Source organism: Neolamprologus brichardi, chromosome 7 (genome assembly GCF_056152115.1).
Source record: "Neolamprologus brichardi isolate AB-2024 chromosome 7, ASM5615211v1, whole genome shotgun sequence".
NCBI classification, from domain to species: domain Eukaryota; kingdom Metazoa; phylum Chordata; class Actinopteri; order Cichliformes; family Cichlidae; genus Neolamprologus; species Neolamprologus brichardi.
The window spans coordinates 42,425,466-42,447,319 of record NC_142110.1 but is presented as its reverse complement, the minus strand read 5'-3'; the positions used below and the strand labels follow the sequence as shown (position 1 = coordinate 42,447,319).

The following is a 21,854-nucleotide window of genomic DNA, read 5'->3' as shown; positions in this document are numbered from 1 at the left end:
TGGTTACTTATAGGATATTATAGCCATTCCTGAAACACATTTTTGGTGTTCCTAATATTTTGCCTCACCTGGAAGGCATGGAGAAATCCTTTTCACCAAGAACCAAGTGCCTTACAACATTATTCATAAGATATGCCCTTTTAGTAACTAAAGCCCTTGATAGTTTCATTTTAGTTACTTTCTCTGCAGCCCAAAATAATTCAATTTCTCTTACAATAAACTGTAATAGAGACAATTGGAGAAAAGGAAAAACAAAACAACACACAATGCAACAGTGTTTAATTAGTAAAACAGCTTATCAGAACACACATTTGGGCAGTAATTGTACATTACAGGCTTAACAGTAAACTTCTTCAGTCTACATCATTAGTATTGGAATGGGTGTCAAATAAGGGCACAAGTGGTCGTTTTTTCCCCTCCCCTAACGTGGGTCATCTAAGGCTTATTAATTCATGGCACAGTTCCACACATTACATCAGCACTTCATCCATGAGACGTTCACTCTGCCAGACAAGATTGATTCCCTGTGCAGAGGGTTAGGTACAAACAATATCAGAGCGAACTCCATCACCTCATTGGTAAACAGCAAACGTTTTCTTGTCTTGAGCTGTTGTACAGAGCACATTTAACCAATCATCATATGAGAGCCCAAAGTGTTTATCACAAGGTTTCTCTCACCGTGTACACATAATGTAAGGCTGCAGGCAGTGTAGCATCAGAGTTTAAGGAAATGAAAGACGAGGAAAGCAAAGTTGCATCGGCAAAGTTCTAATTAGATTTACGCACACTCAGTCCATGTTTGTATCTGCTGCAAACAAAAGCAAGAAGAGAAAACAGCCTTGGTCGAGTTCTGGTAATACTGAAAATGCTCCCGAAGCAATTAGAAGTTCAACAACAGCAATGTGATAATCATTCACCTCGTATGTCTTAATAAAAATAAAGTTTAGCCAAAAAAAAAAAAAAAAAAAAAAAAAAAAAAGCAGCACAAAAGTTAATGTAAGAATCTTTGGATTTTTAAGTGTTAGCCACGAAAAAAGTTACATTAAAAAAAACTTACATATTCACATTTATCATTCTCTATTGGTGTAAAAACCAAAACAAATTTAGTTTCAAGTAATACATGAATAAATACAGGAAATAATAGTCAGCACTAGTTACCTCCACCACAGACATAACGCTTTTGTTGTAGTTTCTTATATTAGCAGGATTACACAAAAAGAAAAAATATGAAGTCACATATGAAGACACTTGAAGAGGTAAAAAATGAGCAAAGGAAGAATTTATTACATTTTGTTGGACATCAGGATTAAGCGGTGGAGCTTCCCCTTTAAAACAGCCAAATGAAAATTAGCTTAGTCACCTGTTAGTCACTTGTTAAACTAAGCTGAGCTGTCTACACTGGCAGTCTATCACATGTTGTTTCACAGCTGTATTAGATTTATTGTGCTAATAAATATACTTTGTAGAGCATATGATGTGTACATATAGTTATATTTTTGTAAAGCTGCATGTTAAGGCTATGGTGCAGCTACAGCACAGACTTAACACAGGACTTTAAATCAAACTTTAGGATTCCATGGAAAGAACACCATCTTTTTGTCATTTCATCTTTTACATAATCGTATTTTCCGCTCTATAAGGTGCACCTAAAATCCTTTAATTTTCTCAAAAATCGACAGTGCGCCTTATAATCCGGTGCACCATATGTATGAATTCTGGTTGTGCTTACTGACCTTGAACTGATTTTATGTGGTACACGGCGCTCAAAAATCTGTCCAAAAGTGTTTTAGTACGACTTTAGTAAGCTATGAAGCCACACCGCTTGATGGTAGCATTACGGCTAGCGTAGTCAGGAGCCAAAACTCTGTTCGCTTCAGGTCCCAAAGTCAAATGAACACAATTAATTTTAGCATCCAGGCATCCATGAAAACAGAATTTATTAAATTTAACTGAGTTAGAAGTTAGCAGGAAGTTAGCTCGCTAGTTTCCACCTAAACATGATACGGCATGTTCTGACAGAGATTTCTGAAAAAACTAAAATGTACAGCTCTGCTATCACTTCCAACATAAATTAAGACAGAAAACTAAAAACCAGTGATGTTCGCAGGGTTACTGAATCGGCCTACTTGGTATAATGATTTGCTACGTGATTGCTAGCGACACAGCTATGTTAGCATAACATAAACACAGTGAAGCTGGAGGATGAACGCTAACTTTTTTCCACTCGAGTAAGATGTAAGGTTAACGTGAGGGTTCCCGATGGTTAGCGACAAATGAAATCGCATGGCAGGATGTTGTAAAATGGACCAAACTTCAGTCAGGAGAACAACCGAGATAATCCATCCACAATACGAGGTTAGTCATTAATATACTGCAACAATATCGTAATAGAGCAGCTGCAAGTGAATTCAGTATGCCTTATGTATGAAAACAGATCCGTTCATCAACAGTGTGCCTTATAATCCAGTGCGCCTTATGGTCTGAAAAATACAGTACTCCTTTACTATTAAATAACATGAATTTGAGCATGGTGTTTTTTGAAAAATGTTTTATTGGAGTATTAGTCTTGGCGAAGATCCTTCCTCTGAGTCATCTTTTTGTTACTATGTAGATTAAATTAGCAGTGTATTAATTTAATTCTGTCATACAAGTATGCATGTTAATCAAAGCTATGTACTTAACCGATTGTGCATTGAATTGCATTTTTGGAATGACTGAACAACTCTTAATCGAGAAGGCCTACATAATTGGCACATATATAAAATATGTATATATTCTTTAAATATATATTTTGACTACATTGAAAAATCTGTATGCACAGATAACTTATTTTTAATAAAAAATAAAATAAAAATATAAATTTACCCTAGCTCTACATCGCAGAGGTAAGAACAAAACAAAAACAAACAAACAAACAAAAACAAACTACACTTGGTCAAGCACATATTCCTGTGCATAAACTATGTAGAGACAAGTTGAGCTACAGATTTCATTTGACAGATCCACAATGTTTGCTGTTCAGCCTTGAGCAGCCTCCAACAGACTCAAAACAGATTTTTTTTTGGGGGGGGGGGGGGCTCTCACCAGAAAAGGGGGGAAACTAGTTTTTTGAAGTGGATTGCAACCACTGAAAATATTTTAAGCTCCAATCCAACATGGCCAGAACAAAGTTTCAAACTCAAAGGCTGGACATGTTGGCATTACACTGTCTAACAGTCCAGATAACTGCTCCTTAAAATACCTATTGATATAATTCAGCTTGTTTTTAAAAAAACAAAACAAAAAAAAACCAAACACAAGTATGTTAAACAGTGTAGTGGAAATGAAAGTGAGATGACTGCATGAAGGGTGACTAAGGAGGTTAGAAGTTTGTGCTTCGCTTATTCTGCAGGGAAATTGCTCGTCAACCCTATGTTGCTAGCTCATTTTCTTCCCTGTATCGATAACGAGAGGCGTCGGCAGAAATGCAAGTTATAAAAAACAAACACACACACACACACACACACACACACACACACACACACACACACACACACACACACACACACACACACACACAGTGTCACAGAAGACAAAATGACAGGTTTTGCAGGTAGAGTCTGGTCTTTCACACTAGAGGGTAAAATGTAGCAAAGACAGAATGCTTCCATTGTGCTAACCTGTTTAAGCAACTTTTATTACTCCGCCATTCAAAAAAAAAACAAACTACTTGGAATTTACTTGCTGGTTTGACATCGCTTCCAGTGAACTGTTAGGGATAGCCGGAAACTGATGGTGGCAGCTGGTGGGCGGGGTAATGGAGCATGTCGATCTCCCATCCAGTTCTACATCATGAGAATCAGGTTGAGGTGTGCATAGTCATCCCCATTTTTCTTTGTTAAATCTAAAAATGAATGTTTAAATTGTCAGACAGCCATAAAATAAATAAATACAAAACACAACCTGAATTGTATTGTTTCAGGTATACAATGTTCTCAAGCCCCAACTTCTAAATTATATCACTTTAGTTTAACTAAGTGTGTCGTCATTGTAAGCCAGACAAACCTTTGCAATAATGGAAATCTGTGTTGCAAAACAATAAAATTAATTATTAAAATGGAACCTGAAAAGCCTGTTTTAGACATGAGTAAAAACAAATTCCTCACTGTGGTTGCTTGCTCTCTTCTCTTTAAAGAGAGCCCACAGTTTCTAATCTTACTACCACAAGTTCGCACCGTGTCAGCCGTCTCCTCCCCTTCAGTGTGCTCTCCATAGCGATTATACGTCTCCATGTCAGAGAGAGCACTCTCCAGTGCATCCTCTTCATAGTCAGTGTGGTAGTCAGATTCTTCTGATGCAAGGAAAGAGTGGGGGACAGGAAGCACACTGTGGGTGAATAAACTGGAATATTTGGAGTGTAGAATGGTGACAAATACACGTGGGTGTGCAGGTGCATAAGTCAGAACATTAGAAATGTCATACAGGGTGGACTTTGATGACAAATGCATTATAAATAGAGAGGACAGGAATAAAAACAAGTTTGTAAATGCTTAGTTACTAAATTGCACAATAAAAACACGTTCCCTTTTCCGTCAGCGGGTTTTACACTGAGGCTAACAAGTCAGTCTCCTGACTTGTTAAACTTCTGACCTAATAAAATATGACCTTTTGTTTGTGGGGTTGATTTGTTTTTCATTAGGTCAGGAATGACAAATACAAACATAGAGACATGAGCGTACTTAAAAAGTACTTTGAGTGTGGCTGAAAGCTGTAGTGTTGGAGTGTGTGTCAGTAGTTTTACCATCCACAAGAGGAGGTTTGACGGGCTCAATGCGGGACACAATTTCTGCCAGGTCAGTGAAGGAAGCATTGGGACATGTCACCACCTTAAAAAAAAAAAGCCACAGTCAGTTACAGGGACTGCTGAGGAGGCATTATGGAATTTTATTGTCTTTGAATAAGCTTCCAAACTGTGTGCAAAGCATGCCAGCTGCAAGAAACACTATAATGAAGTCGTCCTCCTCTAGATTGCTGTGTGTTGGAAATTACAGCAAAGTATAATGGAAATTTTGCCTTTTTTTTTTAAGCTCGATTAGTCCCAAAACCTTGGTTATGTTTTTAAGTCTTGATCTGCATTTTGTGCATCCACACAAATAAATAGTATCAAATGTATCACAGAAGGAGAAGCATTGCATCCCCTGGTTGTTGTACTCTCCAGTAGCATCTGAAAATAGAAAGGCATTTATTAACTGTGTGGGATGCCTATTGTTTAAAAGAATGAGAACAGAAGCCATTTAGTCTTAAACATTACGGTCTCAGATCTGCATTCATAAAAGTGGCTCCATCCTGTTTTCAGCAATTGTTCTGTTGCCTTTGTTGTTTCTTATCAGGGAGGGGGAGGTTGCCAGTGTGAGTCCTGCTGTTTTACCCTTCATCCTTGTGTTGTTGCTCAAACTGGGAGTAAATAACTTCTTCATCATTCTCGTCATCTTTTGGTTAGGAGCTTTGTCTTTCTGTGACATTGCTTGGAACAAATCTGGTGCACAAAAATCTATTTTTGTGTACATTAAAAGCAAATTCATAGTTTTATTATTATTACTTTGTCTGAAAAAAAAAAAGAGCTTAAGGTTTAAAATGTTGCACTGTTAACAGCAAGTCATATAGCACAACCAATAAAATGTGAGAAAATGATCCCAAAATATTTAATTAACCAACTGGTCAATTGAATGTGAAAGGACTGCAAGTGGGGTGTTAAACTCACTTTAAGATACAATTTATTTATTAATTAATTAAACTCTGGATGCAAGGAACATGGATTTTGAAGATAATTAGTCAGATTCGTAAGATTACTTAAGACCATAAACTACAGCAGAGAAGTGTTCTCCTCCTCGAGCTTCCCTTTTGTAGAAAATAGCTTTTATACCCTCTAATTTTTTCCTGACACATTTTGTTAACGGCTGTATTCTTTTAAAGGGATTTGTAATAGGACTGCTTACAAGTCCATTTGTTGCTTTTACATTGGATTCAGAGGAGTGAGATTTGAATATGGCTAGTATTTCATTTTTAATTTGCATCTCAAAATCTGGCTGCTAAAAGCTAGAGAACGAAAGTTTTCAATGTCATCACAACCCTAAAGCAATGCATTTTAAAACAACTTGATTAAGTTCAATATACTATATTGTATTGCATCACAATATTTTTGTGGTTTTACATCAAAGAAAAGTCTATACTCTGCTGTTGATTTTTATTGAACTCTTTCATGTTCTAGTGTATGTCCATGTGTTGTTCACTGCCAACATCCTTACATTGCTTCTGCTTTGCGTGTTGTGGAACTCTTCTTGATGTCTGTCTTTCAGCATTTTTTCCACCACACCACTGCGACGCCACACATCAAACACAGTCTTGCCATGCTGGTACCCCACCTCCTTAAAAAAAAAAAAAAAAAAAAAAAAAAAAAAAATCACACAAACATATTCAGATATCAGTACCATTTTCTATTTGCCAAAGAAGTTATTTTTAAAAGTTGGTCTAGTGTGTTAGATAATGAATAACCTTTGTCTTACAACATCTGAAAGTTTCAATACTTGTTCATGATCAGGGGTAAAAGACTTCAGATGAAAAAAAATTCTGAAACTTACAGCAATTTCATCAAACTTGCCAAACTCTAGTGTACGGTATCTGTCGATTGGAGGTCTGATATACTCGCAGTAATCGCTGCTCTTCACAGACTCCAACTGTCTCACACAGCACACATAGGCCAGCCGAGTCTGAATCTCTGCCATGTTTAGCACCTGTTGAAATTAACTTATAAATCACTGAAATGATTTCCAAAAATATCCTTATTTTTATTGATAGAATTAAAAACATTGCTGCACAGCATGGTGTGTCTTTACTCCTAATCAATCCATCACCTTAACTTTCTCAGCTAGGGGGTTAAGGCGTTTCCATAGCAGCCACCAGCCCGAGAGTGAGTCGCCGTAATTAGTGAGATTTGTTTCATCCCGGCTGCCCACATCAATAGCTATTACCACTTTGGCCCCCATGGAGCGCGCAACATCAGCTGGGAGAATCAGGGGAAGAAGACAAACAGCATACAGTACTGGTAAAATTAAAAATATATTGCTATAAGCAAACAACTGAGCAACTACATCAAAGTACGGCAACTTTTAATACTTAATAAGGGAAAGTACAAACTGAATGTAACAAACCAGGCAGGTTGTTAATATAGCCTCCATCCATCAGCAGGTGTCCATCTTTCGGGTCACACAGAGGAGGGAGATATCCCGATAGAGACATGCTAGCACGGACATACCGCCATAGAGAACCTCAAATAACAAACAAGCAACTTAAACTTACTTAAAAGGCATAAAGCCCAACTGCAAGCAACCAATCTGAATCAACCAAAAATTAATCAGAGACTATTAAAAAGAGTCAGTTCATCTATGACCACAAAAAACACAATTCAGAAAACTCAAGACCAGAATGATTCTTTCAAAATAAATAAACTGAACACTGTATTTACCATCAGTATGTACTCTCATGGCAGAGGCAGTGATGTCAGTTGTGATATTGAAATATGGGATCCAAAGGTCCTACATGACACAGAATTTACACTGGCCTCAGATCAGTATTCCAACAGCTGGGTCACACCTACTGTCATTTAGCTCACCTCAATCTGTTTGCTTTTGAAGACGTTGTTTATGCCAGAGTTGAAGGAAGAACCAGAAAACATGGATGTGATTGGATATGTCAAATCCAAGACCTTCCTAAATACTGAAGTCATTTCCTACAGGAAAAGCCAAAAGAGTCAAATTAAAACGAGGTTCAAATAAATGTTTCTCACCTCTAAGCAACTCAAGATCTACTTGCTTAAGTGCAAAGCAGAATTAATCCCTAAAAGTTTAACTTCATTTTAATACAATTCTCACCTTATACCCAGCACTGCAAAAAAAAAAAAAAAAAAAAAAAAAAAAAAAAAAACCCACACACTTAATTTTTGTCATATTTTGTCTGACAAGTGTGTACATTTCTCAATCATTTGAACAATATTGACTATGCAGTTTTGCTTCCTGTGACATCTTAATTTTCATCATTTGCGTCTGCTAAGAACAAACTTATTTTGAACCTTCTGTAGGCAAGAACGTAGCCAGAGGAGGACAGGCCATATACAACGTGGAAAACCAAAACCTACCAAATGCTCTGCCTGCAGACCTGAGACAGAGCAGGTGTCTCAAATCAGCTTTAATGGATATGTTCCAACAAAGTTACATTTTTTACAGTATTAACATGTCCACATGAATTTGTTTTTCTTAAAACGTGCTAGAAGTAGGGCTGTGCCATATCATGGCATCCAAAATACCGGTATCAATACCGGTAACAAGCCCTGCTAGTTGTCAATACTGTGTCACGAGTATTACACTATAAAGCTACTTCTGGCATCTTGCCTCAATGCCTTCAAAATACTGCAAAACTAATTTTGACGCCACACCACACCCTTGGTCAATTTGTTCACTCCAGCTTGTAAGCTAAAATGCTCATCTGTAACATTACCTGCATGTTTAACTTTCATGTCTTCTAGCTAAGATTTAAGATATAACACATCAACACTGTCAACTTGTGAGGTGGGGCTAACTTTTAGAGCAGAAAATCCAGGACAGTGATGTCAAATTCACTTTGATCTTAGCAGGCTGGACCAGTGAAACATGATAAATGTGTTAAGTTAAAGAAAAAGTTACGATAGTTCATTAGACAGGCAGTCCTGTAATTATAAAATATAAAGTTTTGTTAATTTACTGTGGGCTCACTAGTCCACTATAATTTCATAAGTTTTCCTATTGATAAAGACTACCCATCCATCAAAGTAATTAACTAACAGATAAACAGTTAAATGACAGGAAAGTAAATTTTCAACTATTACTTACTATTACTATTACTATGGCCCCCGGGACTTATGTTACCTAGGGTTACCTAACATGGCACAGTTTCGGAGTACTCCATTTCCTTGTTGATCACTGTGATAACTCTTTACATTACTCTGTCTTTTCCACATGCAGTAAGAGAACATGAGAATGAGCGGGGCTTGCAAACACAGATCAATGCATACTAAATAGGGATACAGCTGAAGTGTTACATCTAAGGCTACGTCCACACTAGCCCGGATAGATTTGAAAACGGTGTTTTTGCCTGAAAACGCTCCGCGTCCACACTAGTGTTTTCAGTCGTTTTCACAGAGTTCTGCATCCACATTGAAACGCAAGAAGATTCAGCCTGTCTCATTTCTGTCTGCCGTTTCTTTATTTTCCAGCTCTTTGAAACGTTGCGACAAAATGTCGAGGAAAAGCACCGAGGGTTTTTTTTTTTTTAAATGGACTAACAATGAGGTGGAGTTGTAGCTGCGAGTAACACAAAAGTACAAAGTTGCAAAAGTGAGTGAGAATTAAAGAATTTGAAGAAAAGCGATCTGAAGCATGTACAAACTGATATTAATCTTAATAGGGCTGCCAAAATTAAGCGCAAACAAAACAACTGCTGTATAATGCCCTCCGCTATCTTTGTTTAATTGGTCACATGACTAACATGCATTATCGTTTTCAAAAGTCTCCATTTTCGCTGTCCACAATGCAACGCATAAGCACAGTCTTCAAATGTATGCGTTTTCGAGAGCGTTTTGAAAACGCTGCATTTACTTTCGGTGCCGTCTCAGTGTAGACGGGAGGCCAAAACGGAGAGAAAACGATGCATGGACGTAGGCCAAGTCATTCTAAGGCAGAGAGCCACTCAATGCAGGAAAAGGACTTGTACGTGATATGAAATGGTGGTTAATGTGCTCAGCATGGTTTATCAGATTAAAAGCAGGACTGAGATGTAAATTGGATTAGACTTAAATCATTTCAGGAAGAAAGTCTCACACCCATGTATAACTAACCCAGTTTAAAGCAAGATTAAAACATGCTCTAGATTGTTATCATTAAAAGTTTGACACTGATCAAATTCAAGACTTCTCTGCTCAATGTCATTCCAGGAAACCATACCTCCATTTTATTATTTATTTTTTAAGCAACATTAGAAGAGGGAAAAGAAAAAAAAACAAAAACCCAAAACAATTATACTGTGGTTGAACTGAGAGTTCTGGTAACTGCCTCAGAAGTGACTTTTAAAGAAAGAATAAGACAACTTCTGAATAGTTTATGGAAAACAAAGCAAAGCAGATGTCAGTGCATTCAGAAAGATTTAGATCTAAAATACTACAGTAATTGCCACTTTGACTCTTACCATAGCCCATTCTCTAGCTCTTATCCTCAAGCGACTGTGGCTACGGTCCTCTGCATATAGAGCGCCCATCAGGGAACCAATTGATGTTCCGCCAATTAGGTCTACGGGGATGCCAGCTTCGCATAGTGCACGCATTATACCCACTTGAGAACAACCCCTGGTTAGAAGGGTGGGAGAAACAAACATGGAAAGTCAAAAATTTTACAAAGAAAAGACTGACATAAATAACCAGCATCATTAGGAGCTGATGTTGTATAATGTTGTCTTTAAAATTATGATGAGAAACAAGCATGTGACAAACATTACCTGGCCCCTCCTCCTCCCAGGACAAGAGCAATAGCATTGCCTGTAAGAACACGAGCCAGGCGGGAAAAGTCAGAATGGCGATCTGCTGGTTTCTCAAACACACGCTGATACAGCTCCAACTGCAAAAAAAGCAAAGTACTGCTAAAAGAAGATGACGAAACAAGTGGAATAAGAATTAATGTACTGATGTTGAAAGACAGGAAATAAGAAAAACTATGAAATGCCAAGCTGAGGGAGGATCTGCAAGGAGGGAGGGGGAAAAAAAGGGGGGGGGGGGCTTTTATACACACACAGCACATTCTGGCCAGGTCTTCCATTCTCACCAGTTTGGGCTGGCTTCGTTTGGAGAAGACCCTTCGGGGACAGGCAAGGTGGAGGTGTCTGGAAATCCAGCTTCGCATGTTGAGCCAGTCTACGGTTCCTTTGGGTGCAGGACCATCTTCTCTGTGCAACAGAACAAGCTGCTTCTGCGCACGCACTGCACTTCCTTCCAACATACGCTCCAACTACAGAGAAAGCAGCACAGATATTTTTGAACATTTCATGAACTATAGGAGTATGTTATCAGCTTTTATCTCTCTAACACACAAAAAAAAAAAAAATTATTATTATTATATTATTGCTTTTGAGATTCTTTTCCACATGGACAAATCTTGACTTCATGCAGGTAAACAGTTCAAGTCATTTCTGAACAAAATAGAAACCAGAAAGCTTCCAGTACCAAACTTGCCAATTTCATACAAAACTGTTTTTAATGAACTGCAGAATCTTTGTTAACTGAGTTATTTACCCTGCAGGTGGTGCATCTCACCACACTGCCACTTTCAGGTATTTTTCTGATTTGCTGGCAGAGGTGAAAAGAAGCCACATTCACAATAATTTGTGAATGTGGCTTCACAGTAATTTGGGGGTGTCTTTGCATGATTTGAAAGTGTAGCTCTAACAGTTCCTAGTAATACACCTCTCTCTTCTCCTGGGAACCAGTGAACACCTCACCTCCCCTACAGTAGGGTCCTGCTCTCCTAGTCCCACAATAATGATGCAGTCAGCCTGACGGATGCACCTCTGTGTCCACGGGGTCAGTGTGTAGTCAGTCTGGTAAAGAACTATGCGATGGATGTCTTCTTGTTGGCCCAGCCAGCTGGACAGACGGTACTCATGAACACTAAAGAGGAAAGGAGTCCATTAATGACAGGCAGCATTGCTTTGCTGGCAGCATCCAAGACATCCATTTTCCCCTTGTGCCAATAGAGCAAACGTTAGCAGAATTTAATGAGCGTGAAAGACAAAGCACAAAGAAAATAAAAACCAACAGACAGCAGTAAGACACCGAAAATGACTCATTTTATTTGAGGTTTGAATAAGAGAAGATGGACCTGCAAAATTGCATAAAATGTTTGAATCTGGCACAAAACATACCTGTCAAGTGCAGCAGCTCCAAGACGCTGTTTGATAATACCACTTGTCAGTAGAAGAGTGGGACCTTTATGTGAGAGATGATAGATTACACCGATGAATGTCTACTTCAAGGAGGTGTTACGTCCAGGTTAAAGACAGATGAAAAGTGATTTGATTTTGATTCAATTACAGTTCAAATTAGGATGCAAATAGGAATCCAGAATTCTTAAGGGGAGAGCATTTCCATCATGGCAGCCCCTCTAATCATGCCTCCATGTCCTCGATAAGAAGTTTTGGAAAATGACAACAGACTGAGTGAAGAGCAGCAGTAGGCGGGTCATATGTTTAAAATAAACAATCATCCATGACCTGGAGCGGTTTTTTGTGTGTCGAGAACAGCAGTGAATGATTATAAGCCAAATTTGAGCTTCCATATCTCTTTCCATTCTTACCTATTGCAAGGAGTGCATGCTGCAGCTCTAGAGTAAAGGCAGTAAGAGGCACCTCTTCTGATACTGGCAGGACTGCCACAGTGGAGAGGTTGGAGGCTTGGTTTCCTGCATCCCACTTACTTCCTGGTGTGTGCAGGGCCAAACTGCGAGCTGGAGATGTGTTACAGATTTGCAAATGGTGAAAAAACAGATTTAATACCAGAAATGATGGGAGAACCTAACCAATTAAAACACGTGTAGACCATGCATATGTTCAATCCAAAGTTTGTTTGTTTTTTTCCCAGCCCCTACATGAAGGACTTTCTGAGAGGTTTTTAGCAAGAGCCAAAGAAAAATTACAAACAGTATCAAAACATTTTCAGTTTATTATAATTAAACACAAGATATTTGTTTATCCATTAACAAACAGATGTGCCACACAATCACTGCCTTTATGGTACGTCAACAAAAACTGCCAGTATGTCTGAGCCAGGAAAGAGCCTGCAAAATAGGCAACATAGCACACAGATGTACACACCTGTCAGAGGACCATTGACCTGCTGCAGTATCTTCTGTCCGAGTAAGTGGATCAGCCTGGTGACAACCTGAGATGCACATTTTATAATCAGCCCTGTTACTCAGACTCTGCAGTACAAAGTCATTTCCTGACTTTATTTTAAATGTTTACTGTGATGAATTTCAGTGAATGCAACATGTTATTTTTATTAGTTTGATTAAATGTATTAATTATCTGTATTATTTTCATGATTACTTCAAGTCTTTTTTTGTTTAAAGGAAAGGGACGGGTGAGGCAATAGCGCTTGTTCTCTCCAGTAAAAAGGATTACTTTAACAGAATTGTTTTCAAATCAGATGAATTTAACACATTAGATTAGGCCTACCTGAGGGAATTTCCTCTTGATAGAGCAAAGTGCACCTTCTGGTAGCTTGGCCAGCTCAGAGTCTCGTACAGCGTGTACTGTGGTCGCTCTGTTCTGACGGGTCAAGGCCTCCACCTGCACACAGACAAGTCATTAATTACACAAAATCCAAACAAAACCTATCCAGGAATGCAAGTAAATAACTAATTGGACATCTTAATAACAAAAATGCTGATATAATTATTTATAAATAATAGTACAGAATATACCTGGAATTTGCCATTTCTGTATCAATTATTTCATTTAGGGCAGGCACTGTATATTCTGAACAGACATCTGATTGTTTATTTATTTTTAATCGAAGGAGACAAATAAATAAGAATACATCCAAAGCTAAAAGGCTAAAATTAACCTCTACCCCTCATCTAAAACTGACATCTGAGCCATGCTAAATTTGTCTCACAATCCCTATCACAGAAGCTCCAATGACAGCGTCTCTCCTCCAGGTAACAGTAACCATAGGATCCATTAACCCAGGTATTATTAGAAGCATTGAACCAGTCACACCAGCTGACAGAGAGGTGGATGAGTTAAACCAAGTGACTTTGCTTTACACAGGTTGAAAATACCATTTTAGAGTTTAATTTGAGAAAAACTTGGCAGTACTATTAAAATATTTAGAAGATACTTTAGAATCAGATTTGATCATCGTCATCAAATCATGTTTGTGTAAAAATGTATCCCAAAGTCATGCTGCTCCCCCCCCCCCCTTTTCCCTTTGATTGTAATATAAAGTGCAATAATTTCAAACAATCCATTTATTATGTTTGTTTTTTTTGTAAATATAAATATAAACATCATGGGACCCAAATCTTTTGACCAGTATTGAAGGTTAACAACACCCACACTCCTCTGGCAGCCTGGCAAATGAATTTGGTGCATGCTTTTTTATGCATATTCCATTTCAGCTGCCTTTTGGATACATTTTTTGGTCTTTTTTTTCCCCCCTTTGTTTAAATATATCCCAAGATGTACTGGTCTTAGTCTGCATTTACTGAAAGTAGAAAGTAGAACATACAGGAAATCCAGTCTCATCAGCCATATGCAGTATACTGACAGCTAATAGGCAGCTCCATTTGTGATATTAACATTGTAATTTTTTATATCTAACCTTTTAACAGGTTCTTATATGAAAACAAACAGCTAGTGTTGTTTGATACAACATGGATATTAATAGTCTTCCATCAACTCTTCCCCAGCTGTCTTCCCTCTGGCTGTCACGGTGCTTACCACTCCAATCAGGTCACCACGTCCGTACTCCCCTATCAACTCTTTCTTGCCATCCTCCTTCATGATTACTGAGCGCAGTCGACCACTCAGCACTATGAAAGTGCTGTCTGATTTCTCTCCCTGCCTGCAAAAAGAAAAGAAAATACAGATAACTTCAGTCTACTGCAAATCTGCAAACAACTCACAATCACATTTCCAAAGTCAGCTTCCCCTCCCTCGATTAGTATTTATTAACTTGTCCCGCATGAACCAAGTAATGCCTGTAGTGTTACGAGTTGATTTCACACATGAGACACAAGGTCAGCAGAGGAATACCTGTAAACAGCCCTGCCAGCTTCAACAGCCATCCAGTCAAGAGCAAAGTCTATTTGCCTGACAAAAGATGACATCCTCTTCACCACAGCATGAGCAACATTAAGCACCACTTTGGGCTCCACTCGCATTATCCTAAGGAATAAAGAAGAATCCACAAAAGGACAAAGTAGAAGTAGCCATCTTTGTTTTCCCCTCCAACTCTACAGTGCTGAACATCACAACAGTGTGAGGATGTGTGTCACTCACTCATAAAAATGTGTTTTGGAAATAGAGAGGAAGCTGCAATCTCGCTGAGCTCGAACTGTAAATATGAGGGGCTCTCCGGTCAGAACAGCAAGGTGACCAACAAGCTCTCCGGGATGCGTTACAAACAGGCGCAATTCTTCTTCACGGTCAATCATCCGCTGGTAAACATGGAGGAGGCCAGAAATCACGAAGTGGATGCTCACCTCCTAAAACACCAAGAGGGAATGATTGAGAGAAAATGCTCAGATTTAACAGTCCGACTCTGAATGCTGTTAACAATCAGGTGGTGAAATACTGAATTCATGATTTTTAAGATGAGTAATACCGGTGTTGAGATTCAAATTTTACTGTTGAAAGCATTACAGGCAAGTCATTCCCAGTCATCCCTTAGATTTTTAAATGACTGATTAGTTTGTTTACTTTATAAGCTTAACCTGTTTCCCCTCTTGTGTATGAATCAGGATAGCCTTTAACCATATGATAGTATAAGGGAGCCGCTTTCTAATTCTTCCCACAAGCAAGTTCACATGGACGCAACTTTACATGCACACTAGTTTCCCAGGTCGACCCTCTGCAATGCATGGACACTGTCCAGTAGAGGCATAAATTAATAAAGGGATGAAATGAAGTAAAATATTAAACAGAATGAAAAGTAGCTAGGTTCTAAGTTGCTGTTCCAACCTGATCTCCCTGACGAGCTACCACAGAGCCGGCTTTGACATGGTGGACGGTTACTCTGCCTTCAAGCAGTCTAGGGTCCTGCAATAGAAAAAGACACTCTAAATATCCACTTATGATGACAAGACTGTGGATTTAACATTTTCCCCACTTAACATGCCACAAAAATAAATTTAAAAGGGTGCATTGAAAGGATCAGAACACTGACACCAGCTGAATTTTCTCCAATTAACCCCTCACCTGCAGCTGGATGATTCCCAGCAGGTCTTTCTTAGCAGCTTGGAGGATTGCACTGCTTTTACCAAGATAGGTAGCATCAGCGTGCCCTCCGCTGTCTGTATAGTGAAATACTTCAGATGGTGTGTGTTGCATTGTCACACTCTTCTTCAGACTAGACTACAAAGACAGGCACAGGAGAGAAACTACTATGGAGGAAGTAGGTAAGATGCAGAAGATACTGTGCTATTGTGTTACATTTACACACAAGACCTGTCACCACGCTTCAATGTAAAAAGCAGACCTTACTTTGTGAGTGATAGGACTTGATGGAGCCTCCTCAATGGTAACTCGAGCTCGTTCGCAGGCCATGCTCAGGTCATTACCTGTAACTCAGAAAACAAAGGATTAGGATAACGAGTACATCTGTGCAGGAAATTAATACAGCCATGTGGCATTTGATGATCGCTTATGTCCAAGGCAGTGACCCACCTGTGCATTCAGTGGGCATAGAGGTAGATCGCAGCTTCCTGGTTGAAGGGCTGTCCTTTACACCATCTGTTTAATACAAAGTCAGTGCCAGCACTGGATCAGTTTCAATACAAGACAAAGCTGAAACTGAACGGCATGTAGTGCATGTTTGTGTGTGTGCTTGACCTGTCTCTGCAGTGTTTTCAGTGGTTCCGGCAGGTGATTCGTCCTGGAAGTGGAGACGTCGAGTCATCTTTCCAGTATTTGCTTCTGCCATCACATTGTTTATATTGGTCAAGGGCACTGCTTGACTCTCCTGTCGGTCAAGGAAAAAAGTAAATAAAAAATAATAATTGCATCATAACTCGTGTGACACAGTCATCGTGACCATGTGTATGCACATAAATACTATAGGTGTCCAATAACAAATTCTGCTCCTACCAGATTGAAGAGCTCAGTTGTTAGGCCCAGATAGTTATGCAAAGCCAAAAAGGTGACTCTTTGGAGGCGCACCATAATTATCTGAAACACGGGGGAAAAAAAAAAAAAAAAACCCACACACACAAAAACCCCAGCAGAATATACTATCATGTTATAATATCATGTTGTAGCTACATCCAAATTAGATGTTTAATTGGAGAAAAAACAAACACTCAACACATCATGCACTCTTTTACCTGAATGACGCGTACAAGTGTCTCAGGGTATTTCTTAAACACTGACTCGAAGGCTGAAGCAGGTAAGCGTAAGATGGTGGAGCGAGTTGCAGCTCGTGCCGACACAGTTTTATATGGAGCTGGATAACCCTGGCAAAATCGAAGATAACAATCAGAGAAATCTCATCCACATCTTTCACAGCTATCTATTTGGAACTGTCCTCTAAGTAATAAATTGGGCTAAGGATACTTTCCCTAAGGTTTATTACGTGACCTGTACGTGTACCTGTGCTTGCAGCATTTTAATGTGGCCTAAATAACTGTCAACACTTCAAAGCTCTATAACACAAGTGTGATAGTGTTTAAATGGTTTCTATGCAATGGCAACAAAGTAACAAGATATGAAAAAGTTATTCTATTGTAATAACTGATTTTTCTATACATTACATACGTGGTTTGAGTTCATTACTGCACAATCAGTTCCAAACAACATCAATCTGAGTGTGTGAAAAGGATGACAATGATGTATTTTAAGAAGAGAAAAACAAAGTCGAAAAGATGCAGCTTTAAAAAAAACAAATTACAGCAAATACAAAGTACATTACTTTTGTTTCAGGGGCATGAAGGTAATGAATAAACAAATCAAACTGACACAGACACTTCAGAAGGCAAATGAGGACATAACCTAGAGAGAGAAAAAACAGGAGCTCACAGTGATAGTGTCCAGAATACTGAGCAGGCTGTGGACGCTGTCTCCGGGGAGGACATCCTTCACCACTGATTCTGTGCCATCCTGCAATATAAAAAAGAAGAATACAGGACATGATGTCAACAAAATAATATTAATAAGGTAAAAAATATTTCACACTTTCTAAACAAATCTGCAGACATCTAGTTGGATGAAAGTAGGACTTCAGCTAAGTGGACATGATTAGAATTTAAGCAAGCCAACAACATATTGGGATGCCACTCACTTGTTGTGATGGCAAAAATTAAGCAGTTACTATTTATTCTACTTTCCTCTGGTGTTCATGCTTTATCATTAGAAGTAAAACTGGAAAACAGAAAAGGCGCTGAAAATGAGTGTAAATTAAATTAGGTACAGTTTGGAGCTGACCTTGCATCACACTTTTTAAACTGAATTTTAATAATGGCCAGTGGGCACAGTTGTTAAAATTGCAATACAACTTTTGAATTTACCATTTTCTATATAAATTGATGTAATGTCACAGGTCGGGTTGGAATATGGGTAAACGCGCATGTGCAGTGCCTTTGTTTTCATATGCACATGGCGGCGACGGAGAATGAGAAGGGCAAAAGCGGATTGCTGAATGAAACAGATAAACCAGAATTGGTTTGTAAAGCTGGTGCAACTTCAATGATGTGGAACTGGTTTGGGCTTTCATCTGTCAGATACACACCAAAGCATATTTTTTGGTAGAGCATGCAAGCAGGCCATCGTTATTACCAAACCAATTTTAGGTGGTACACCGTGCTCAAAAATCTGTCAAAAGTGCTTTAGTTCGACTTTGCTAAGCTACGAAGCCACATCGCTTGATGGATTGTCGGAGCATTATGTCTACCGTAGTCAGGAGCCTCGCGGAGTAATACGTACTGTGCTTCAACATAATATTACCGCATTGTGTGTGTGTGTATAACCTCTTTTTTAGTTTTGTGGATATTATACATGGTTATGCTGAGGATATGTCAGCTAATTTGTACTGGAAATGCCTTTTGGTTAAACTGTCAGCAAGGAATTTGCACTTGCACTTTTAAATGTTTATATTTTTGGCCATATTGCCCTGCCCTACAGGACAGTAAGAATAAAAAAAAACAATATTACTTGGATAAAAAGAAAGAGGCAATAGAATTTCAAAGGTAATTAAGTTTCAAAATTAGCATGAAGAGAGAGACAAATGGAAGTCAATACATCATTCACATACATTCTCTTGTATGCACAACTCAAGTCTTCCATCCTGGACCACGTAGATGCTGTCATCATCATCTCCTGGTTTGAACAGGTTTTCACCCTCCTGTAGCTCAATAAACACCATATGTCGACACAGCTCCAGAAACAGAGGCTTCTCAAAATGGCCCAAGACCCTACAAGTTGAAGAACAAAAGCAATTAAAAAGAAAAATCACACACACACACCTCTAAATATTGAGGAAAAATTGACTTGCCTACCTGACATTTTTCAGCATATACAGGACCTCAGAAGGCAGATTCGAGCTCTGCACTTCAAACTCTGTTAGATCAGCTTCCAGCAGGGAGGGAGGGGGTTCCTTGGGCTGCAGGGTGGGAGGGTCTCTCCGGATCCTCAGAATTCTGTCAGAAGGAGAAAAACAAACATGTACTTTAAAAACAAAACACAAATTTCACAAAAAGCCTTGAGTACACAGATAATAAAAATGTGTTCTTTCGTCATACTTGCGAGCTATGTTCAGAACTTTGGTTCTTTTTCGTATGCGCTGTGGTTGCTTTGATGGCGAGGGATGGGATGGAGAAGGAAGTGAGGAGAGTGTCTTAACCTACAAAACAATATTCAAATATATTTTGTTTATTGCATGCAGAAAAAGAATTTTATCCAAAGTTGTACTTCTACTTAAGAAATATTAAAACTGATTTTTGTTTTTTTTAAACTGCTGGATTAAACATAGAAAGGCTGTTTGTCATTTATCATCAAGCCAAACTACTGAAGGCATTTTCAGTCATTGTGTATTAGGGTTAAACTATAGTCTTAGTAGTGTTGGAAACTACAACTAGATGTTAACATCAAGTATTTTTGGACATCAACTGTTGGCATAAAAGCATTAAAAGCAAAATTCACTAGTTTTTATAGAGCAGATAACAATCTACTAGACTATACTAATAGACTATACCAAGAGAGCGTGTATGAGCCATCAACAGAACGGAGGAGGAAAAAAAGAAAAAGACAACCTTTCGCATTATCTTCCTTCCATAGAAAAGCACTTTATCTCGTTTCCTGAATCGATAGTGAGGTACACCCGGTTGTTGATTACCTTGTCAGAAAATCCAAAAATATAATGCAGATAAACAACAAATGTCATTCTGCAGAAGTGTGTAAAAAAAAAAAAAAAAAAAAAAAAATTATATATATATATATATATATATATATATATATATATATATATATATATATATATATATATATATATATATATATATATATATATATATATATATATATACACACATACACACACACACACACTTTTTTATTATAAATAAAATAAATATCATTATTATTATTTTATTTATATATATAATAAATATGAAGTTCAGCAAGAGGTCAGATGACTCACGGGCATGTTTGAATCTCCTGTAAAGGAAGAGCACCACAATCCCAATCAGCACAACTGCAACCATAGCTCCAATCAATACACCTGTGAGCTAGAAGACAAACAAGACTGATGAGGCAATAGTATGATCACATGACAGCACAGTTACATAGAGTACAGCACGTTTGTAAAATTATTGTTTTTAGTCCAACTTTGCATCACAATTAAATTATCCGTATAACTCTAAGCAAAACGAGCTCTACGGAGTGGAAAACCGCCTGATTTGATAACACTGTATCCAGGGCCCTCATTTCTTGTACAAAACACAGGCACTCAATTTCCATTACATACCATGCTGGTCTGCATCCTCTCCTCCAAAAACTGTGGCAGCCGTGCACGGAAATCAGTTCTGCTCATCGTTACCACCTAAATATAACAACAGATTCAAGTAATACATGTTCAACACTGGTAGCTTCCGACTAACTGACTTTTCTCCTTTCAAACAAAGTTAGGAATAATTTTAACTGGAATTATGCGCTTACTGAACTGGCCATTTTGCACAGGTCTCCATCATCCTTTCCATGACACTCTAACCTATAAGACAAATCTCTATTAACGCTGAGTCTGCAACCCAAAAATCACATGCCATCGAGGGGAACCAAAAGTTGCTGAGGAAAAGGCAAAAATTAAGAAGGGGAACACGGATTTGTATGTTAGCAGCCACTCTCGCCATGTAGCGTCGTGTCACCTTCTTAATTCATCTTAATAAAATTACCAAAACACGATTAGGTGTTATAAATAGCCAGCAACAAAGTAACTTTCGATAGACGTCAAGCTTTAGACGATTTACTGAATACGTCTGAATGGAGTAGCTAACGTTAGCTAAAATAACATTCGCTAGCAGCTGTCCAGCTGACTGAGAGTAGCTGCTTCACAAGTTATCTTGAAGAACTAAGATAGTCCAACTCTGTGAAGTTGACAGGGTGTAAAAGACACGAGGCTTACTTTTCGAGCATCCTGGGGTGCCGTTTTCAAGCTGATAACATAGCTAAACAGAAGCTAGAATAAAGTTAGCGAGAAGCTAACAAAGTTTTATGCTGTCATTTGCTTAGCTCCGCCCTTATCCGCTGTTACCTTGGTAGCGCTCAGATTATTTATCCAATCAGAAACGGACTAGGCACATCCTCGTCTTCCTGTTTTTAACAAAGCATCTTTGAAGGCTACAAACATCCGAGAGGAAGTGGAGTTTGTTTATTTCTCGACCAGTCTCTTATGGTGCTTAATATTTCTATAGCATTTTCGAGTTACCTTTGCCTATTTCAGACGTTTAATATTTATATTTGTCACACTTACTTCACATGATGAAATACATTTTAATATTGGACAATGATAACATATGTAAATACAAAATACG

The 21,854-nt window shown here is 38.4% G+C and overlaps 1 protein-coding gene across 3 annotated transcripts; it reads right to left on the bottom strand.

Annotated features, from left to right (window-relative positions):
- Nucleotides 1–268: 268 nt before the first annotated feature.
- Nucleotides 269–21,567, bottom strand: pnpla7a (patatin-like phospholipase domain containing 7a). 3 transcript variants are annotated; one of them, XM_087843621.1, is made up of 36 exons: nucleotides 21,446–21,567; nucleotides 20,983–21,034; nucleotides 20,792–20,866; nucleotides 20,465–20,552; nucleotides 20,079–20,161; nucleotides 19,569–19,669; nucleotides 19,326–19,466; nucleotides 19,082–19,241; nucleotides 17,851–17,931; nucleotides 17,160–17,288; nucleotides 16,924–17,004; nucleotides 16,669–16,798; nucleotides 16,504–16,569; nucleotides 16,321–16,397; nucleotides 16,036–16,191; nucleotides 15,799–15,876; nucleotides 15,118–15,323; nucleotides 14,872–15,003; nucleotides 14,557–14,680; nucleotides 13,288–13,401; nucleotides 12,925–12,991; nucleotides 12,408–12,557; nucleotides 11,977–12,040; nucleotides 11,554–11,722; nucleotides 10,881–11,063; nucleotides 10,558–10,676; nucleotides 10,252–10,408; nucleotides 7,649–7,765; nucleotides 7,502–7,571; nucleotides 7,188–7,304; nucleotides 6,891–7,039; nucleotides 6,618–6,770; nucleotides 6,285–6,404; nucleotides 4,781–4,865; nucleotides 4,215–4,330; nucleotides 269–3,883 (listed from the first exon to the last, which is right to left on the bottom strand). In XM_087843621.1, exons 1-36 carry the CDS (start codon nucleotides 21,454–21,456, stop codon nucleotides 3,878–3,880), a joined length of 3,927 nt encoding a protein of 1,308 aa, XP_087699747.1. In that variant the 5' UTR covers nucleotides 21,457–21,567; the 3' UTR covers nucleotides 269–3,877. The 3 variants fall into 3 exon arrangements, with proteins under 3 accessions (XP_087699747.1, XP_087699748.1, XP_087699749.1); XM_087843622.1 differs by having other exon boundaries at nucleotides 4,215–4,327; XM_087843623.1 differs by having other exon boundaries at nucleotides 6,285–6,401.
- Between the last annotated feature and the right edge of the window lie 287 nt (nucleotides 21,568–21,854).